The sequence below is a fragment of the Cebidichthys violaceus genome, unplaced genomic scaffold (genome assembly GCF_023349555.1).
Source record: "Cebidichthys violaceus isolate CVI_PGR_0920_01 unplaced genomic scaffold, fCebVio1.0.p SCAF_26, whole genome shotgun sequence".
NCBI classification, from domain to species: Eukaryota; Metazoa; Chordata; class Actinopteri; order Perciformes; family Stichaeidae; genus Cebidichthys; species Cebidichthys violaceus.
In genome coordinates this window covers 3,723,360-3,744,414 of record NW_027176439.1, presented here as the reverse complement: position 1 = coordinate 3,744,414, position 21,055 = coordinate 3,723,360, and the positions used below count along the sequence as shown (strand labels likewise).

Genomic DNA, 21,055 nt, shown 5'->3' with positions numbered 1-21,055 from the left:
ACAACGTTTTGTAAAATTTTAATCGGTGAAATGATCAGCTGTTGAGGTCTGACAAGTTTTATTTGCTCTAACATGTGTTCGACAGTCACAGCTGTGAAGCTCACTGTGATCTCATTCTGAGTGATTCATATTCAGTCATCAAAGTTCAATCATAAAAGGCTGGGTGGAGACTCTTCCTTCACTGTGAAAATGAAATGCACGACCACTCATGATAAAAAAAAACAAAAAAGCAGGAAACATGCCGCACCTAGCTCTACACAATCACGTCATTCTCAATCTATAGTGTAAAATACATGCAAGTAATGTCATGCTTATCATTTGGCAGTTCATTGTGCAAGTTTGTCATTCCTTATTTTTAAATATTTGACCTAAACTTCTAGACATTTAGGCAAAATCTATGCACACAAATACTGCATTGCTGTTTTTCATGACTCAGAAAGATGGTTTTCTTTACATACTTCAACATATTACGGATCATCCAGCAGATTAAAAAAACAACAACAAAAAACGACATGTTGCTCAGGCAGTTGGTGAATGAGTTCTTGTCAGAGAGATGTTCTCAGTTTCAGTCATCTTCTTACTGTAAAGGCGAACTCTTGGTGGGAATCATTATTCTAGACTCCATGCTTCTGATCAGAGGCACTGAGGACGAAACAAAAGTGTTAAAGACTTAAACTCAAAGAATATGGAATTATATGTAATTTCGAGAGAGAGAGAGACACACACACACACACACACACACACACGCCTTTTCAAGTTGCAACTTCACACCATTATGATATGAGTCAAAGTGAGGCAGTAAATTCACATTATTTCCCACAGTGTGTTACAGGTCAGCACACGTATTGGAATCCCGTCATTGCATCACGTTCACGGTTTTCTCAGACAATACTTCGATGTTGCTCCTTTCCACAGAATGCCTGCACTGATCTCTGCCTGTACTCTCATCTGATAAACTTTACACTTCAATACACAAGTTGTCTTTTTTGAACCGTCGACTCGCTGATTCTGTAAACATCAATATCTGATTTCCATCTTCATTCAATTTGAGTACTCTCACATGTTGTTAGAACTCCTATCTATCATTTTTAACACCAAATGAAGTTAAAGCACAGCTTCAGTCATTGATTGATCTAAATCCCTCTTACTGATACTAACACTAATCGTATGGAGCACACATCACCTTTGGCTACATGCTGCATTTGTTTTCTTGGGAGTATGTGTGCGGTTGGTTTGCATCTCTCCTACCTGTATAATACACATTTGCATCCCATCCCTCCTTCAGCCAGGCAGAGTTCCTGGTCTCCTCGCGGGTCAGGAGGCTTCCATAAGCTGCAAACACAGTTGACCAAACCGCATATGACATACATTCACGAAAACATTTAGCTTTAACATTCTTAAGAAATTGATTTCAGGCAAACAGTTGTTCTAAGCGGCACAAATAATGTTCAACCGGGTTAAACCTCAGTAGCTGGAGCCAAAGAAACAAGCAAACGAATGTTTCCTTTTTTCAATTTAATGAGACACAGAAGAGGCAGAATAGCTATAAGCAAACTCATTCTGCAATAGTTATACAAATCCCTTTAAAACCACCTGCATCTAGGTAACACTGTATATAGTTAGGGGTATTTCATTCTGACACTCATGTAGCACAAGTCAACATCAGCATCTACACCGTGGTACTGTTGGCTCGATTACAACATCACTGAAATGCGGGTCAGAGATTGACTCGGTCGCATATCACACAAAACAAAACAACAAGTGGCTGAGTATAAAACTACTTTGTCGGGACTATTCACAATTTTCTCATGTTGTTCTACATTTGTTTTTTGAGTCAAGTCAGTTTTATTTAGATCACTAATTTGCCTCTAAAGGCAGACATGAAATAGAGACAAGAGGACAATGAATGCAGTGTTTCTACTTCAGTGATTCCTGCGTTACTACCGTCTTCTGATGATCAACCCCGAAACACCTTGCATGCATTTTAAACATGACATCACATGACATCACATGACATCACTTCCCACCACTTTAATTAAACTCTGCCTGTACAGAATCGTAGCTTGTTTAACGAGAGGTAGTAAAGCCCGTAATATCTCAGAGGCGATGAACAAAAAAAAAAAAGACATCACACACTCACCCCACAAATGATGAACAACATAAAGGTCGCCGATCTGTGAGAAGAACCCGCCCACTGCTTCCTGGTTTTCCTGTCTGTATTTGATCGCCCTCGCCCTGTTGTAAGACACTTTACTTTATTTTCAGGAGCGTAAGGATGACCTGAACACCGGTGATACTTCATGTTTACGACGGTAAAAGGTTCTACATCTTAAGAAAATGAAGCTTGTTGAGTCTTACCAGTGGTTTCCCCATTCAATCATAGTTCCTGGCTGAAACACACAAGCAGGTAACATATTAACACAGCTTTGAACTGAAATAGGACATTAAATAAATTGCACCACCATCCATCCCTTCACACAGGACACTTATTTTACATGTACACATTCAGCCTAATCAGCCAAAGTGCTGTGATATAAACCAGCACAGTCACACCAACAGCACGTTCATATCTTATTTATTTTACACAGATCAATCAACTCCATGTGACGTATGAGCCCACATGCGGGAAGGACGTTAATAAATCCCACAGGCAGCCTTTGGCGGGGCGAAAAAGTCGAATAAGCAGAATGTAATAATAGTGTGATTGTGCCAGACGCAACTGCAAACCTCTTGGCATTAATGTGTGCTGCAACGTCTTGTTTATCAAAAAAGAATGCATCCTGTCAGAAGCTGATCCGAAAGCTGAAATAGGCCTCGCTGATACAGAGAGATAAGAGGACAATTGCTTTACTCCTTCAAGCTAACAGGCAGCCCAAAAGTATGCAAATACATACAATATTGAGAATAAGTGAAATGGCCGTGATGTTAATATAACAATGTAACCAGAACTGTGTGGACAAAAAGCACAGCAATAGGTTTTTAAAGCGAGACACCCCAGGCTGAAACATTTTTAGTACATGTTGAGATTTTGTGCTACTTTGCTTCCATACATGTCTTCTTTCAGGCTACTGGAAATAAAATATATAAAAAAATGCACATTTAGTAGTTTTTTTCTCCTAAACACACCAAAGGTTCAGTTAATGCCTCATTTGAATATCTACACATTGTTCTTTATAATTCATAGCCTGATTCATAGAACATTTTCTTCCTATTTTTTGTGCCTGTTGACGGCATTTTCTGATTCATGGAGTGATTAAGAGAAACATTTTAATAATCATGACATGGCTATTAAAAAAAAAAAAAAAATCCTGCTACTCAGATTACGTTACACATTTTCATTATCAACTTCATTGTGTCCCTTGATTTATATAACAAATAGAGATCTTCAGAAAACATTTCATTTGTAAACTCTTAGAGTTGAACAGTTTTGAATGCTACTGTATGCTATCTGTAGTGCTAGTATGTAGAGAGGCATTACATTTGTGTTTTATTTGTAGTAAAAATACATGTTACACAACTGAGAGAACTGACTGACTAACTGTGTAAAGTCTCTCAGCACTCAAATAAAATCAATGGAGCCGTATTCAAATACACGTCGCGTATGTCAGGCGATTGTAATGTGCCTAATATTATGCGGATACCTTGAGTTTATAGGTTCGCATCTCGTAGATGTTGGGTCCTGGTCTGGGCACGGGTTCATTCCAGAAACTGAACTCCAGAAGGAGCTGATTTCGCCTTGAAACCAGCATTTTAGCCCTCTCTTTCCGAAACTCTTCGTACTCCTGAAGAGAGATAAAAAGATTACAATAAGAGTATACAAAGATATACTACACAGTGTTTTTTTTTTTTTACTGCAGTGTGAAATTAAATTCAGCAACATTGACATAAAAACTCAAAAATCAGTCTATCTTTCCTATTCTGCCTGACAAAGTAAAATATTAAGAAACAGCTCAGTCAACCTTGTTGTTGTTCAACTTCACCAGGCACTCATTCAACGCCGGGTAGCCTCCTCTGTATCGCCATAGATGCACTGCGAGGAACAAACCAGCAGATGTCACTGTAGCGCCGTGTGAGGACTGATGCCACCCACACGACGCAGAGACACACGGCGCCTCCATCACCGCGGGATCACTTCTTGTTGTCACCGAGTGCTGTTAATGTACGGTATACACACTGTAAACGATCATATGTACAAGGAGAAGTGTTGGCGGTGAGTCATCCCGCTATAGTGTCTGTACATTTCTCTGTGATGCTCTGCCAAACGATTTACAGCCAGCTACTTGAAATCAAATGGTGTCGTTCGCGAAGGCCTCGAGACGGAAAAGCAAGAGACGAGAGCGGGACTCTTCTCGCCGTCTTTTGGCGACGCGTCTCCGCTTACCTGCTTGGTCCTGTTCTCCGTACCAGGTGTTCCAGCTTCCCACCACCTCGCACGGGTAATCCTCGTCCTGATGGAGCCTGTTTTGCACCTCGGCCCTAAAAAAACAGGGGGGGCAGCACGAAAGAAGATGCAAAAAAATTCTTCACACAGTTATAAATAAACTGTTACTTCACCACGACGACTAACCAGAGAGCATAAAGTCCACAGCTGTTTAAATTACCGTTTCACCCCAAAATGACTTCAATTTTGCGCAAATTTCCTCCGAAGAATACTATTGAATAATGTCCATCTTGTGAATGTGGGACACTTGTTAGCTGCAAAGCATAGTTTACTTTCAGATTGTATGGCTGTCTATACAGTTTCTGTTTTCATGTAGTATTGAGGGAACTTATTGAAATCAGAACTTGACTGGTTTAAAGCAGTGAACACACTCACTCTAGACTGTTGTATGCTTCCAGGCACTCTGGTTTGACGTTGTGAACTGAAAAAAAAAAGAGAGAGAGAGAGACAGACAGACTTTTCAAAAGTGGGTGGGTTTTTTTTTCCTTCTTCTTCATTTTTAAATACAAGCAACCATCAAATTCTTCAACAAAGTAATTTCACACTCCGATTCAGCGAAAGACTTCTATATACAAAACTTGATTCGCTCTCAATAGGTTATAGGCTACGGCTGATAGAGTGCTCAAATTGAAATCCCTACATGGCGTGATGTACGTCACAAAAAAAAAGAAAAAAAAAAAAAAGATCAAAGCCCCGGGAAGAACGATAGATTTGCTCGGCGAGAGACAGACACAGTTATGACCACACAGTCAAAACATCACAGACTGGACTCGTCACACCAACATAGAGTGACTTGTTGCTGCCTGTATGTTGCTGCCTGTAAGGACTCGTCACATTGCAGTCCAGTGCTTGTTTCTCATGTTACTCTCAGGTATTCTCTGAGGTCACAGAGGTCAGTCCGAATTGAATTTAATGAACATTATCTATTTAGACCTTTTTCTTTTCGGGAACAAATGGATGTTCGACCGTCGAGACGCGAGACAGATTCCGCGAGACAGAATCCACGAGACAGAATCCACTTCATTATAATAACATGACGCGTCTGCATCGCGGGTCACTTGCTTAAAGAACACGCGGCGCCGCTTGAAAAGTCAGCAAAAGAACTTTGTGCCTACATTGGATCTTATACAGGTTGCTGGTCTCTCTCTTTGACAGCAGGTTGGAGTGGGCATCTTTCCTGGCGTCGACTTTGTGCACAAACAGGGAACGGAGCCAGCCTTTGTCGCCATTCTCTGAAAACCTCCTACACAGAAAGAAGATAAAAGAAAGTTTCACAAAGGCTCAAAGCAACAACATAAAACGGAGAAGTTGTCCATATTTTAAAAAAAAAGAAAAACTTAAAAAGGATCGTGGAGATATGCGTGACATACGGGCTAAAAGATAGTCATGCTAATATCCTTTGATATTAAAAAAAAACATGCATACTGTATGAGTGAGTTGGCTGAATGCCGTTGCTTGTGTCTTCAGCATAAAAACTTCTTCTCACCCACTCTGGAGTGAAATAAAAAAGGGGAATATCATTCACTTTAAGAACTATTGTTACGATCTAAGAAGCTCCAGTTAGTATTTCAACATGAATAAGTGTCTGTCAAAGTCAGAGAGCAGAGAAATGAGAGTTTAAGGGACTGTCCTCAAGTTAGTGAGTTAGAAAAGACGTGGCTTTAAAGCAAACAATGACTAACCCGCCGGTTATACTACACATTAACATATACATTCATTACTTATGGCTCATAATCACAAAACACGTGTCAAAAATATGATTGCTATTAAAATGAGTTAAATATTATATACAGAGCTATATATAGAGAGTGTTAAAAATAGATCCCATTTTTTTTTTTAAATGACCTTCATAGCTACTTATAAGCTCATTAATTATTTTTTTTTAAAACCATTTTAAAGTTGCTTCAATGTCAACGTTAATCTGAATTTGTGAATTTTTTTTCACAGGGTGTGAAGTGTTGAACCAAGAAACAGCCCAAAGAGAATAGTTGGTACACGCCCACTTATGGATTCGGGGGAGCTCTATTGTGTATTTATTTACTTGTTATTTGTCACTTTCAAGGCCGTCGTTAGATTCACGAACCATTTTCCAAGGCTTTATTTATTATTCTAAAATCCAGAAACTTCCAAGGTCAGCGAGATTTCTCTTTTAATATCCTTAAGGGCCAATGACTTTAATTGGGGACTATAATTAGAAATGCATTTCCCATGGCTCCCTCTCCAAAAAAAAAAAAATAACAAAAGTATAGGTCTAGCATTCAAGCCAGACATTATTATTTTTTTTAAAACAGCCAGCCAGGAAATGCATACAGTGTGGAGGCACAGATAAGGTCGGCTACGTTCAGTGTCAGCTTCACGGGACAAAGTTCAGAGGTCCAGCAAAAAAAGAAATAAGGCAAACTGCCTGTTTGTTTTGTTCATAATGACCCCAAATCCTCAGAGCATTAGATAATACACGCACGCATTGATTCACCATATCATTTAGAGTCACAATATAATGTGTTACACTTGAATAAAGACAAATATTAATATGAAGTTAATAAGGTGAGGGCTGAAAACGCGACAGTTACGAAGCGGGTTAAGGCTTGGTTTAATGTCCCGTACAGCAAACACAGAAAAGTCAGTTTAAATATGTTTTAGTTTTGAGAGTTACATTTAGATGTTTTAAGTTTAAAATGCACCGTCAGCAACTCGTTCCTCATCGACTATGCGCGTCACCCTGGCCCTGAACGAGCGCGCCTTACATTAAAGGAAGTAGTTCTTTACCTGGTGGCCTGGTTCAGATTCACAGCATACTTGAACAGCTTCTGTCCTTTAGCCCACACAGAGGTAACGTTAGTCGTCGCCATTGTTGCTCTGTGAAGTAAAAGACCTCGTCTGACACGTGAACACACACACACACGCACGCACGCGCACACACACACACACACACACACACACACACACACACACACACACACACACACACACACACTGGGCTGGTTAATGTTTACTTGACCTGTCTGTGATGTTTTGACGGCCACCGGATATTTAAATACGCGCGCGGGGCTCTGTGACGCAGTGCAAAGGGATCAATACGCGCAATCGATCAGACCCGATTAGTTGAGATAATGAGCGACTTAAAGGCAAAAAAAAACAACTTTGTTGCCGAAAGACGTTTTGAAATCTTACACCAGAAACAGCTTAGTGCTTCAGTTGTTGCCTGTGAATAACACCTGTGTTTTAATTAACTTTATTCTAATTATTCACATCCTTAATGCTTCGGATATCTGTGTAATTATTATTGCACGTATTTATATGTCACCAAACAGCAATAATACTTTAGCAATAACTAAAAAACCTGCATTCAGCATAAAGTTTAGTCATTTACATCCCTGAAAGTATAGTAAACTGTACAATATCATAAGCAAAATCATACATTATGCAGGATTGCAGCCTTTCAGAGCCTTAAACTAAATTACTGATTGCATTATCAGAATTGTTATAACTATAGTTTTGCAACTGGTCCATTCGCTGCTATCTTTTTTTTTTAATTGGGAAATTATTTTTACCAAGAGCCATAGGTAGTTGCACAGAACGCAAGTAAAGTATGCAACATTAAATACCTCCACATTGCACTTAAAAAACATCTTTCAAATACTACAAATAAATCTAACTACGCCATGCAATGTATAGGCCTACGATGTTATACAAATACATACGTATACAGAGCCTAATGTTACTCAAGTGATTTTTTAATAATATGCAATGAAATGACTGGGCTCAGTCATGGCAGATCATTTCTGGGTGTATGTGGGAGCGCTACATGTCTCCAAAATGACAGCTTACTGTATCTAACACTGTTTGAGTTGTCCCGCTGCAGTAAACAGGTCTCTTATCTAACAGTGGATCATTCTTTCAAAGCGGGTTTCTCTATTAGACTAGTCATGCAGTACTTAAATCCTTTTTGTGCAACCCACTTTCACATCTTTTCATACACAATGCGGTGCTCTCTGATCCCCTCCATCATTCTACCCACTGACATTATATAACATCAAATCAGATCATACCTAAAAAGAATCATACTCAATACCTGTATTGTATGCCTGTGTTCAATGACTTTAACAACACTATATTTCAAGCACGCACACATGCAGTACTGTGTTATTCAAACTGTCTCCGAATAACCTTTAATACATTGATTGGGTATTTAACAAGTTTTATTTGCTATAAATGCATTTTATTCAGAGGAATAGGCTCTGATGACTTTTTCGAAAAAATTAGATCTTTTAAAAATGATATCCTTGCATGTCTCCATCATTTGGTTCATCTGTCGATGAAAACGTCCACAGGGCTTTGACGAGACTCCTTCCATCTTCCCTGGCATAAAAGTACAGCAATTACAGTAACACTTTTCACGCTTTTGCTTTTCTGAATGCGCCAACTCTGCCCCCATGATTTACTGTAAGCGCAGGGAATATTTCTTTCACTGCCGTATAAAAATCTTCGAAATCCTGGTTCACTGTGATGTCCTAGAGAGAGCGAAACAGAAAAGAGCATGAATAAGTTTCAAAAGAAGAAGATTCACAGAAAGTCTCCTGGAGGTGGAATATGTGAGTTACCGAAAAGTCTAACTTCTCCATGGCTGAATCTGGGTTTTCCTGTAGAGACTTGAGGATCCCATAGCACCCAGCATTCTGGATGGGGTTCCTCCCCATCTGGTCAAAGACAAACATTAAGTAAGAATATGTCCAGATTGCCACAGACTGGGTTCTTTACTTTGGTTTTACTGCCGTTAAAATTGTGATGAAATGATTTTTGAAGGATATCATGGTGTTTTAAAATTGATTCCCTCTCCTTATGTTTTATACAAAATAAGCCTCCTATTAAACATAGCCATATTTAATAGTTCAGCATTTTGGGAAACACACTAATGTGCGTTCTGGCAGAGAGTTAATGTAAACAAAGACAGGAAATGGAGGGAAACTGCGAGCCCAGCTCTGTCCATTTGTTGCAAAAATCCCCCTAACAAATAAAGCTCACAAATAACAAATTGTATTTCCTTTATTTAGTGAAAAATAACAATTTTGAGGGATTATATGTTGGGTTATTTCTTCAAGAAGTTCCTGGTGTCTTTCCTGGTAATAAGAGCCAAGAAATCTGCTGCATATCTGTCAGTATTCAAAATCGACACAGTTGATTTCTCGCCTCAAAAACTTCCCAGAGGTTAATTCAATGATGAAATTGCATATGGAAATTGTAAAAAAAAAACGTCCCGCTTGTTTGACCAGGTAGCCTACCTTCGCACTATGGGAACAACAGCTCGCTTCATGGATATGGCTAGTTTGTAAAGCCGGATAGCATCACAGCTAGGCTAACGTTAGCGTTTAGTAAACTGCCTGGAAGGGTATAGCCAAACAGACGCAGAATAGCGGCAGCACTTAAGGATGCCCAGCGAGACAGTTTGATCTCTCCAACATTCAGCCAATCATAATGTGTGAGTGTCATCTAAAAGCAGGAGTAGTACCTACACCGGAAGTGCAACAATGCTAAGCTAACTGACTGCTAGCAGTAACTTCATATCTAGACATGCATGGTGCTGATCTTCTCTTTTAACATCGTGGCAAGAAAGCATGTTTCAGAAAGCAAGTAAGCGTATTTTCCCAAAATGTCAAACTATTCCTTTAAGAACTGACCAGCAGCTATCCAGCTAGCAATTATAGGCTACTTCTAACACATCCACACACTAGTGTGATTCACTGTCTATATCAAACAAATCAAACATAGAAGTAGACTAGATGCAGAAGAAAAAGTAGAACAAAAAACAGTTGGTCAATGTCAATAATTAGCTGCCACTAATGCACATGCAAATTGGATTGTGTCTTTGAACTTTGGTACTTTTCACCAACTGATTTTCATCTTGAACTGCCCAGGTTTTCCAGATCATAGTGAGTTTTCAGACTTTTATATTTCACCAAACACCCAAACTCTATTTTGTGCTAATTTGATAAATTTGAAATGCTCAAGCTGTAACTCAATTTCAGTGTCCGTCTTCACCATAGCTTCTTTCCTATCAGTGACTTGTTACAGGCAGTTAAGATGAGCCCCTGAGAAACCTGCTAGCGCACTGACATTAAAACAAAGTACAGCGATCCATTTATTTATCCCATTTTATCCGCCGATGCCCCCCATTGTCTTTGAAGCTTCAACCAATCTTTCAACGGCTTACATTCAGGGATTTGATTGTCTTGTTTACTTTGAGGCCCATGGCTAGGTGGATAGCTCCTTCAGGGGGTATTCGGTTGCTACTGTGGCGAGAAACAAAATGGAGAGAACAAAAAAAAACAACTGTGTTGGAGTGTGAGGGAAGCAATCATAAAGTGTTATTTTTTTAAAAAGGCATTATTCATCCATGTAACACAAATGACTAGGAATTTGTGAAGCAAGCTTTGTTTTGCTTGAGAAGTTAAGAGGGAGGCTGAAGAAACTGACTTGCTTGAACTTTGTTTATGTTAAAGCTTTTTAAAAAAAAAAAAAGGTTTCCACCGCTTAAGATTTATTAGTGAAACCAAGTTAGTTTTGCCTCACAGTTAGCACCAAACAAGGTAAAACTCTCATTTTTGATTTATGAAAGAAGAATTTGAACTTTCAACCTTTGCCCCTTTTAACTCAGTGAAAAATAATCTGATTACCAGATACCAAGAGAACAAAGGCTCGTACCTCACATTCAACTCCTCCAAAATGGCATTCTCTTTCAGAGCCTGTCCTAAAGCAATGGCTCCTTCTTTACCAAAGCCATTAAATGTCAGATCCACTGTTCTGAGGAAAATGTTTCCCTAAACAAAACAAAAAAACAGAAAAGAAATTAGTCAATAACAAGTACAACTTCAACAAGGTCTCTGAGATGATTAACCGAGGACCAAAGGAAGACGTTGATTAAAAGTGAGAGAGCGGATCCTGATGTAATCAGCCTCTCAGACCACAATCAATCAGAACTGTCAGTGCAGCTTACTGATCAGCGTCCCCTTGATCATCCTGGTCATTAAGATAGACTGCTTCTGCTGTGAGAGGATTCATGAATACCTGACCGCTGGGATAAGCAGCAACATAGCCACGCTATGATATACAGTAAACATAAATCTTCCTCAATCATGTTATTAAACCTAATATGCAAGTTTTGTTTACAAATTCAAAACGGTGTCGATAGAATATAGTTCAGACACAGGGACATTTTAACGCTATGCGATGATACTTCACACAATAGTGCAATTTTTTTGTGGCAACAGTTCGGGTGAGACTCTTTCCTTATTCAACATGACAATGGCCTCTTCCACAAAGGCAGCTTCATGAAGAAACGGTTTTCCCAGTTTGGTGTTAAAGGATTTGACTTGCCTGCAAATAGCGCTGATCTCAACCCCATCTAAACATTTTGGAGGAATTGGACTGTGAGCCAGGCGTTATCAGTGTCCAACCCCACTGACGATATTGTGGCTGAAGGGGAGCAAATCCCTGCAGCCGTGTTCAAAAAAGCTTGTGGAAAGCCTTCCCAGAGGAGCGGAGGCTGGTCAAGCAGGATATTGATGCCCATAAATAATCATGTACTGGGGTTTACATAACTGATACAAGATGTATGGCCAAATTTTGGTTTTAAAAAGTGCTATTCAATCTGACATAAGCAATGTTCTAAATTTGACTTGTATGATTATTTCATGTATTTCTTTTCACCGTATTACCTGTAGATCCTCTTTTAGAGTTAACAAAAGTGATTTCATATTTTCAAACATTGATTTCAGGGTGTATTACCCCGAGGCCATTGGCCAACATCACAGCTCCTCTCCCTCGAATGCAGTTCCAGGCCAGACTTAGTGATCTCAGCCCTGTGTTCTCTGACAGAGAGTCTCCCAGGATCTTGCCTTGGGATGGAAAACAATAAGAAAGACAATTTACGACAAAAATAAGTAAAGATTATTTCATCGTTAAACCAAAAAGATGTTGCTCAAAATGAGTATAAACCATTATTATAAGTTAGTTTGTAAGCGTTTCTGACAATTTCTAAAATTTTGAGGTGCAATGGAAGAAAACCTCAAATTAAAGATGTTTTAGTGGTAAGAGAGTCTGATAAGTATTTATTAAAATCAAAAACCCACTTCTTCACTCTCTGGGACAAATGTGTCTCATCTACAGTGGATTTCACTGAGATGGTGTAAATGTGTGTTATCACAGCCTAACAGCACAAGTGAGTGAGGGCCGTAGAGGCAGAAAACCCAAAGAGAACCATCCCCATCATCACCTCACCCACTTTATCCCAAGGATAAGAATGTGCACAGCACTCAGTGGTTCAAAATAATAAAAAATAAAAACCTGCTCTTACTGTGCATGATGGAAAAAGCAATAAAACCATAGCATGAATGTCAGAGTGTTTGATTGGTATACTTTCTCTCTACTGTATGGAAGAGTGCGCTCAACAAGCACAAGGATGTCCTTTGATGTTTCAGCGGTGGAGGAAATAAAATTGAATATGAGGGGATGAATCATAGCCGCACACATGGCACTGAGACACGGTGGTGTCCCCTTTCCCACAGACAGTTATTTTGAATTACCACATCAGATGCTCATTGTATCCGGGTTTGCCATTCTTCCGCAAGGTGCCTGTTGGAAAGCTCATCCACATGATAATTGAAAGAGGTTTTTAATGAAGGCGAAATGTTCTTGACCTTTGAATGCCACTGTCTGCTGCTGCCTGCTGTCCTGTGACTGCTTAGCGATAAGGCTAATGGTTTTCTCAAATTCTAATGATAGTAGATACCAGTAATCACGTATATTAAATTATACTGCACTCATAATAGTATTTGCTCAGTTTTAGAGGGCTTTAATGCATATTCATTTATCATCATTTATCATTTAATGTGCCAGAAAAGATAACTTTGCATTCACTTACACAGCTGCTTTTAGCAACTACTTACTATCTGTCCAAATATGTTTGTGCTCTAAGGAAAATTCATGGAAAGCAGCAAACAATTTTATTTCAGACAATAACGTCCTTCCAAATTTGTTAACAGTCTGAAGTTGAATGGTGCTAAATTTGAAATTCAGAGCATTCATGTAGCAGCAAACAGCCAATTGCAATATAAAATGTGCTTTGTTTACTTAGCCGGGCCGCTCTGCACTACCCTCATAGGTCGGGTTATTGCTAATAACGCTGTCCCCACCCTACGGTTCCTCCTCAAGTAAACACTGTTAGCTCTGTCAGCGCCGTTAGCTGCTAGCCGCTGGCTCAGCTGTCTCCAGGTTGACAGCGTTTAGAGTAAAATTGGCGATGAAACAGGGCATGCTTTAGGGCGCGGCTACCTTCTGATTGACAAGTCGCTCCGATCGGCGATACAGTCGCATGCATGTTCCGTGTTGGTGCAATGCAACGATGCCGTGGGTCAGCAGCAATCGCCGTGTGTGCGCAGTGCAGGGTGGCGGCCATTGAGCAGCCAGTGGGGCACAACAAAGAGACTGGCATGCACCAACGCGTCTGTCTGGCCGGCCCAGCAGTGTAAACAAAGCACAAAGAAGCTCGGATTACAACAGACATTCTGCATTATATAACTCCATTATATCTTTACACTTCAAGTAATTGTTTGCTGCGGTATTAATGCTATGAATTTCACCTTCGAGGACTGACCTCAGGCACGTGCAACATTTTCGGGATGAACTGGAATGCCAAATGTTAGTCGGGCCTGAGATGTTCAACAACGACATCTGGGTGTAGTGATTTAGTGTCTGCAAGCATTTTATCAAGTGTCTACATACTTTTTTTCGTATAGTGTTCCAAATTAAACTGAAGTGCGAAAAGCAGAGAGAGAGAGAGAGAGAGAGAGAGAGAGAGAGAGAGAGAGAGAGAGAGAGAGAGAGAGAGAGAGAGAGCTATCTGCAGAAAGAAACATGACTCATTGTCATCTCATTCCTCACATCTCTAATTTCTGGGTTCTGAAGTTCAGTTATCTGATGCCGCTAATGCAAAGTATGTGAAAATGTGTATCTCCAGAGTAAATCTTTAATATCAACCTAATAAAAATGGTAGCCAGGGGTACTGTATCATACTTTGAAAGGGTAAGGCCTCAGAAAATATGTGACCTTTACTATATCTAACTAATTGCTTTGCTACCTGCGCGCTCTCCCAGAGCGTTGTGGCTGAGGTCGAGGTGCTGTAGCTTGGAGTTGGCAATCAGCGCTGGGCCGAGGTGCTCAGCCGACCGGTCTGTGAAGTTGTTTCCTGACAGATTGAGGCTCACCAGGCTGCTGTTCTCCTTAAGCATGCCGGCGACGGCTCTGGCCCCATAATCCCCAAGATTGTTGTTGGATAAATTCACTTCTGGGATTAACACACAGGTACACAGGTACATGTTTGGAGAAAAAAAGGCAAGGTTAAATGAACAATTTCATCACGAAGAGGGTCCAAAAAGAAGAAGTGGAGTCGAGTTTAAAAAAAGACAGAAGTTTTACTTAAGCCTGACTACTGAAGTGTGTTTCACAAAAAATGTAGTATTGGTCACTCCTTCCCTTTCGTCAGTTTGGCTTCGTTGATAAATTGTGAATATTTGTAATCGCATAATGCTCACATGCTATTTTCCCTTTTTTGAGGAAATGCCCTATGGGAAGAGATATAGAGCACTTCATTTCAAATCTGAGTGGTTCAAAAGCTTTTCATAAAAGCACCAATATCTGGTGGGAACTTTTTCTTTTGTCCAATGCTATGGTTTTTGCAAAAACTAACGACGATTCATCTCTAACTTTTCAGACTTTTCATTTTTTGTTTATCTATTCATTTGAAAAATAGGCTTCCATTAAAATGCTGTGTCGGCTGACGTCTGCTGCGGCATCAGCTAAAATATTACGGCGGGCAAATAATCTGTTATACTATGAAATTGGATTACCCCTAAAAGTTGAACAGTGGTGCATGACAAAGGCAGTTTAAAGCCTGCATGACTCACAGGAGTCATTCTCCATAGATCCCTCCATAGCATCCCTGAAATGCACTAATATCAAACGCGGACCCCAGATATATATGGCGTATAATTGGGGTGAGAGTGGCGTACGAGTGGGGGGGGGGGCCCTTTTGCGAGAGAAAAAAGTGAAACGGAGTGAAGGAAAAGGAAGAGAAAACGTGTGCATGCTTGAGAGCCCAGTACAACCACCTGTAATGTAACAATTTTCTTTTAACATCTCGGCTACAGCAGCTCCGCCCATTCCTTCCATCCAATTATCTCGCAGGTTCAGCCTGAGTATTGAAGTGTTGGTTACCAGGGGAACTGCCAGTGCTTTGGTGCCCTGCAAACACACAACCAAAGTGAATTTCTTCTGTTTTGTTCACTGCAGTATATTTTCTTATCTGTATTCCAGTTAAAAAGAGTAGATGCACTGATGCAGGTGGGCAGAGAGCGAGAGAGAGAGAGGGAGAGAGAGAGGGAGAGAGGGAGAGAGGGAGGGGGATATTAAACCTGTGTGAGACAAATGAAGCAGAAGGGAGCTGTGTGGAGGCGTGGGTCAGAAATGAAGCTCGCAAGAACATGAAAATTATAGTTTCTAGCACGGCTAATGAGAAAGTTGGCTGCATGAAGCCTTATGTTAGCTTGATCTTCAAAAAAGAAAGAAGAAGAAGAAGAAGAAGAGCAGAAGAATATAGTGCGTTTAAATGCCTGCCGAGATGTGAGAAGTCCATCAATCAGCGAGACATTATACAAATAACCTTTGGCAGCTGCACTTTGTTACTTTACTTTTACTCCCCGTGATTGACAGGAGAAGACTTATTTTAAAAACCCAATTTTATCTGTCTGAATGATTTTACTGGAGCTGAAACCTCAGGAAATGGCTTGTTAAGGAATGGATTTACTTTATCAACTTTCATTTGCAGCGTTATGGACCGGTGGAAGCCTGTAAAAGCCGTCACGCTGTGGTCACTAAGAGCTCCAGGCAATGCATTTTCACATTTTGCAGAAGATGTAGTCTTCGCTCGGTCAGAGATGTACATCCACAGAGCAATTTTACACCGATTTGTTGTGAAATAGACATCGAATTGTAATTGAAATGTGGGCTAAAATGGAGCTATATAGGGTTTAAATGTAAAAAAAAAAAGATGTGGTAAAAAGTAAATAAAGCATTGTTGTGTACTCATGCACTTAGTAAGATCCATTAGTTAAATTCAACTTGTAGTAATGGATTTCCTGTTTGGTCTAAACCGGCCAAAAGAACCTTTGATTATGTCTTTGTAGATCCGTATATGTGTGTGTGTGTGTGTGTGTGTGCGTGTGTGTGTGTGTGTGTGTGTGTGTGTGTGTGTGTGTGTGTGCGTATTCTGGGTTGTATGAGAGCTAAAACGTGAAGACACAATATTGACGTTGGTCACAAGGTGAAAGGCATTAGCTGCCATTTAGGATCAAAAATAAGAACGTCGCCCCCAGAGTTGAATTAAAATTCAGATTAGCCTAATGAGCTCTCACTGAGTCCAAATCAATGGCAGCAGCGTTGCCTCTCTTCAAAGGGGTGAACGTCTCTCCACTTGAATGCGTACTGCCAAGATATATAAGGGACTCGACTCATGCAAGTTTATATGCAAAGATATGTACATGCATGAAAAAAGACTGAAATCTCCTTGAAGCCGCATTGGATTTGACACTAGTGCACCCTGGACTTTGTCGTGATCGGTGCAGTCCGTCGGAGGGGAATGTGACTTTGAATTAATGAGTCACTCACTGAACATATAGGGCTGGTCTGAAACAGTGTTAGAGAGAGAGAGAGAGAGAGAGAGAGAGAGAGAGAGAGAGAGAGAGAGAGAGAGAGAGAGAGAGAGAGAGAGAGGGAAAGTTCAAAGATTTGTAGATCTTTTTCAAGAAGGCAGGTTGAATTGGAATACCTTCGCCCAGGTGAAGCGGAGGGCCACTTGGGGGCAGCAGAAACAACATGTGAGCACAATACTGGCAATGTAATCCCCTTAGTGATGAGGTGAATTTATCAGACAGTTGCCTATTTTACAACAGTTACAGAGCAACACTGGCAAAAGTCAACCTGATCTCCTAAAAAAAAAAAAATGAGGTCACATAGTGGAACTGAATTGCCAATTATATTATTATTTTCTCCCAGATTGCATTTGTTTGTGACGTCTGTGCTTCTAATCTTGGTCGGTAAAGGGAGAAGCGTGTGAGGAGGTCAGAGTGGCTGCGTGGGTCAAACACAGGACTTCCACACAGGAGGCTGCTGCGTGCCGCGTGGAACCAAAAGTCAACATTGACTCAATTTAATTTACGTCCGTAACTTCAACAAACATAAACAATGCTTATCCGGCGTATGCTTCCTTTCAAATTGTATTTATGGGAGCAGTTCAGTGTGTTCACCAGGTAGTTGCTAACTTTATCTTTTCTGTTGTGCGGCGCTGAGCAGGTCGTGTATAGTTTTTTTTGGTGCTTTTTCACTGACACAAATGTGACGGTATTAGAGTGGATTCTAAATTTAAAAAAAATATAGAATGAATCAATAATAAAATATACATTTGGAGTGAAAATAGATAAATAAAGACCCTCCCCTGCTCTCTCCCCCCAAAGGTCAGACTATACCCTCCCTTCAGCAAAAAGAAAAAATACATCCTTACCCCTCTACTAATTTTCATACAATCCCTAACCCTCGATAAAAGTACCTGAGGCCCCAGACCACGATGCATCATGGACAGCTCGCTGTTCTGCATGTGCTGCAGGAAGTAAGAGACAGGCGCCACCTGTAGCGCTTCACACGCCTCCATGTAGCACGTCTGCCCCGCGGGGTCACGCGCCTCCTCCTCATCTGCAATATGAATAAAGACAATAGCTGTCTGAATTGTTCGCTATCAATACATCTTTGTAAAAGGAGAGATGTGGCCAATCTCTCCCCCCCCCCCACGGAGGAGGACCTTTTGAGTGTGATATTGAAAACTTCCCTCGTGGCTGATTTCACCCCGTCAGGGGGAGCTCATTCATACCAGATGGTTTTCACCGGTGAAAAGGAAGCCCGACACAAAAGACTTGGATGAAATCATTAAGATGCAGAACAGGGCTTCACATGTGTGGGCAGGCGTACGTAGGAGTTACATGTTTTTTTTTCCTTTTCTTTTCTGAAATCACTTAGAGATTGAGAAGATGGAAAGCCCAGAAGAGCGAAAAGATTAACACACGGGGCGACAGGAGGACTCCTGTATGCATGTTCTGTTCGAGATCAAATCAGGATTCAATGTCAAAGTACTAAAAAAAAAAACACTGCTGGAGCCTGGTATGGAATATTATTTCAGACAGAAAATAACAGAATCAACTGATTCAATTTCAAACAGGGAACATCACATCCTTTCTCACAAAATTTGATAACCTCTCCACCCTTTTTTTTTTTTTAATCTCTCCTTTTTTTTTTACCTCCGAGCTCCAAATCTGTGTCGTAGTCCTCATCAGAGATCACACGCTCATCTCCTCCGAGCTCCTCCTCTTCATTCTCTTCCTCCTCCTCCTCTTCTTCCTCCTCCTCCTCCTCCTCCTCCTCTTCACCCTCGCTTTCACCTCCGTCTAGCACATTCCCGTCAGGACTCGAGCGTTGGTCCTTTGGCCCACGCACATCGACCCCTGTCCGGCTCACTCTTTGCTGGATGGAGAATGAGAAAGTAAGACATCGTGACTCCTCAAAGCTGGCTGTTGCCGGCAGCCGGAGCGAGGAGATTGGATGGATTTGCTACCGGGAGAATAAAACGAGACACCTAGACGTTGGACAAGCGGGTCCATCAATGTGTTCTCTTTTGAGCTCGCATCAGTCCTCCCGGTCTTTGTAACTACTTACTTTCCCTCCTACTCCTTTCTTCACACCTCCCTTTAAACCTCTTTCTCCAGCACTTGCCGTCTCTCGCTCCCCTTTATTTCCAGGCCTATGGCATGTTCTCTACATTTCTCAGTCGGCATTGACATTTACTGTTATTTTCAGGACGTCTTTCACAATGTATTCCTGACGCTTGCTGTAGAGCGTTGCAGCCCTGTGATTAGGCTATAAAAGAGTAACTGAGGAAAGACTTTCAGGGTGACACTCTGAGTCCCCTCTATTTAATAAATTCATGCACGTACACAGGTCAAAAGAGCCATCTATGAAAAGAAAATAGCAGGTCTATGGACTGTCCCCCCCCCCCCCCCTTCATTTCCTTTCTCAAGGAATGTGCTGAGATGTGTCTAGGTGGTGTTCTGTCTCTCTTAATATACTCTTGCAGGTCAAAAACATACTTTGGATTCTCACCAAGTCCCTCTCCTACGTCTTAATCAATGTCAGACTTCATGAAAATCGAAGTCTATCCAGCTGCCTACCTGGTTGTTCACACTTCCCTTGCTCAAGCGTTTGCGGAAACTTGGCCGGACGGTCAGCTTCCTACCTCTCCCAGCTGCGGCTTCTCACTTTCTGCGTCATCGTCCTCCGGCACAGAAGGCAGCAGCAGCAGCGGCGGCGGCGGCGTGTCCATGGCCAACTTCTTCCCATGCGCCGGGTCTTTTGTGAGTAATGGCGATGCTGAGCAAAATATACCTTCCTGCCTTTTACACACGTGTTGCTTGGTTTTCAGATGTCAATGTGGTGTTCTGATGTATGCGAGGGAAATCACTGCACTGCACTTTGAGCAGCAGGTATGTGTTCATGCAACCCATCTTGCTCAATGGGAGGGTCAAACTCTTTGGGTTCATTAGAAAGGCCGCTGCTTCTCTCCCCGATAGCGGATCACCAATCAGAGTCCTCGTGTAAAGTTTGGATGTCTTGTTATGTTGACGCGTTTCCATGGCGCTGAGAGTGCCGACTAGGCAACAGGCACTTACAGAGGCAGGAAGGGGGAGGGTTAGCAGATGGTTTGTTTGCCGCACAACCGTGTTTGTCGGGGGGGGGGGATTTAAAAAACCTTATCAAAATCGAAATCTGACCTTAAGACTGAAACACTCTTGGACCTTAAACAGGCCCTGCTGCAGGAATAAACCTTTCCGGTCAGGGTTCCTTCTTCTACAAACAAGAACAACAAAACCAAGCAAATGTGTTGACATATTCTGTAAATGTTTCTCTTTATTTGTAAGTAAATGCAAAGTCCTTGCAGTTGATGCATTAAAATGGAATATCCTCAATCAATTACAACAAAGGTCATTATAGCAGAGGCTGATCGGATCAGAGTTGTTCATAGCAGCAGCGATATGCAGACACAGAAAAAAGAAACTCCTTCAACAATGGGTTGTTTTTTTTTTTTACCGTCCGAAGCCCTGTGAGAAAGGCGGGACGACCTCACAATACAGTCTCACTGACTGACACAGTGCTGGTAAATAGACAGAGCTGTTTAAAATATGAACAGGAAGAAGATCACCATGCATGTATATAATGCCGCTGCTGTTTTATCCCCATACCTAAAGGATATGAGCGACACCGTAGAACAGGCCTTTTTTTGTTCTTTTTAAATCAAGCAGAATCATAGTGCTCATTTACATAATCAAAATACATTCTTAGAAAAGATCGAAGTGGTATTCTTTTATATCGTATACTTTGTCTTTGAATATATATCTATAGAAGCTATATATAGAAGCTATGTCTTGTATCATCCTGCTGCACATTTTACATCACAGACGTTTT

The 21,055-nt window shown here is 41.0% G+C and overlaps 2 protein-coding genes across 5 annotated transcripts; both read right to left on the bottom strand.

Moving 5' to 3' along the window:
* Position 1: 1 nt before the first annotated feature.
* nipsnap1 (nipsnap homolog 1 (C. elegans)) lies at positions 2 to 7,411 on the bottom strand. The gene is made up of 10 exons (XM_068721040.1): positions 7,208 to 7,411; positions 5,557 to 5,684; positions 4,817 to 4,862; positions 4,382 to 4,476; positions 3,960 to 4,030; positions 3,642 to 3,782; positions 2,359 to 2,390; positions 2,141 to 2,235; positions 1,249 to 1,332; positions 2 to 642 (listed from the first exon to the last, which is right to left on the bottom strand). Exons 1-10 carry the CDS (start codon positions 7,288 to 7,290, stop codon positions 578 to 580), a joined length of 840 nt encoding a protein of 279 aa, XP_068577141.1. The 5' UTR covers positions 7,291 to 7,411; the 3' UTR covers positions 2 to 577.
* A 796-nt stretch (positions 7,412 to 8,207) lies between these two features.
* On the bottom strand, positions 8,208 to 20,110 carry lrrc74b (leucine rich repeat containing 74B). 4 transcript variants are annotated; one of them, XM_068721137.1, is made up of 10 exons: positions 19,830 to 20,110; positions 18,838 to 19,060; positions 18,096 to 18,238; positions 15,604 to 15,736; positions 14,574 to 14,780; positions 12,224 to 12,333; positions 11,141 to 11,256; positions 10,650 to 10,728; positions 9,043 to 9,138; positions 8,208 to 8,952 (listed from the first exon to the last, which is right to left on the bottom strand). In XM_068721137.1, exons 1-10 carry the CDS (start codon positions 19,914 to 19,916, stop codon positions 8,836 to 8,838), a joined length of 1,311 nt encoding a protein of 436 aa, XP_068577238.1. In that variant the 5' UTR covers positions 19,917 to 20,110; the 3' UTR covers positions 8,208 to 8,835. The 4 variants fall into 4 exon arrangements, with proteins under 4 accessions (XP_068577238.1, XP_068577240.1, XP_068577239.1 ...); XM_068721139.1 differs by having other exon boundaries at positions 10,650 to 10,725; XM_068721138.1 differs by having other exon boundaries at positions 14,574 to 14,777.
* Positions 20,111 to 21,055: the final 945 nt, after the last annotated feature.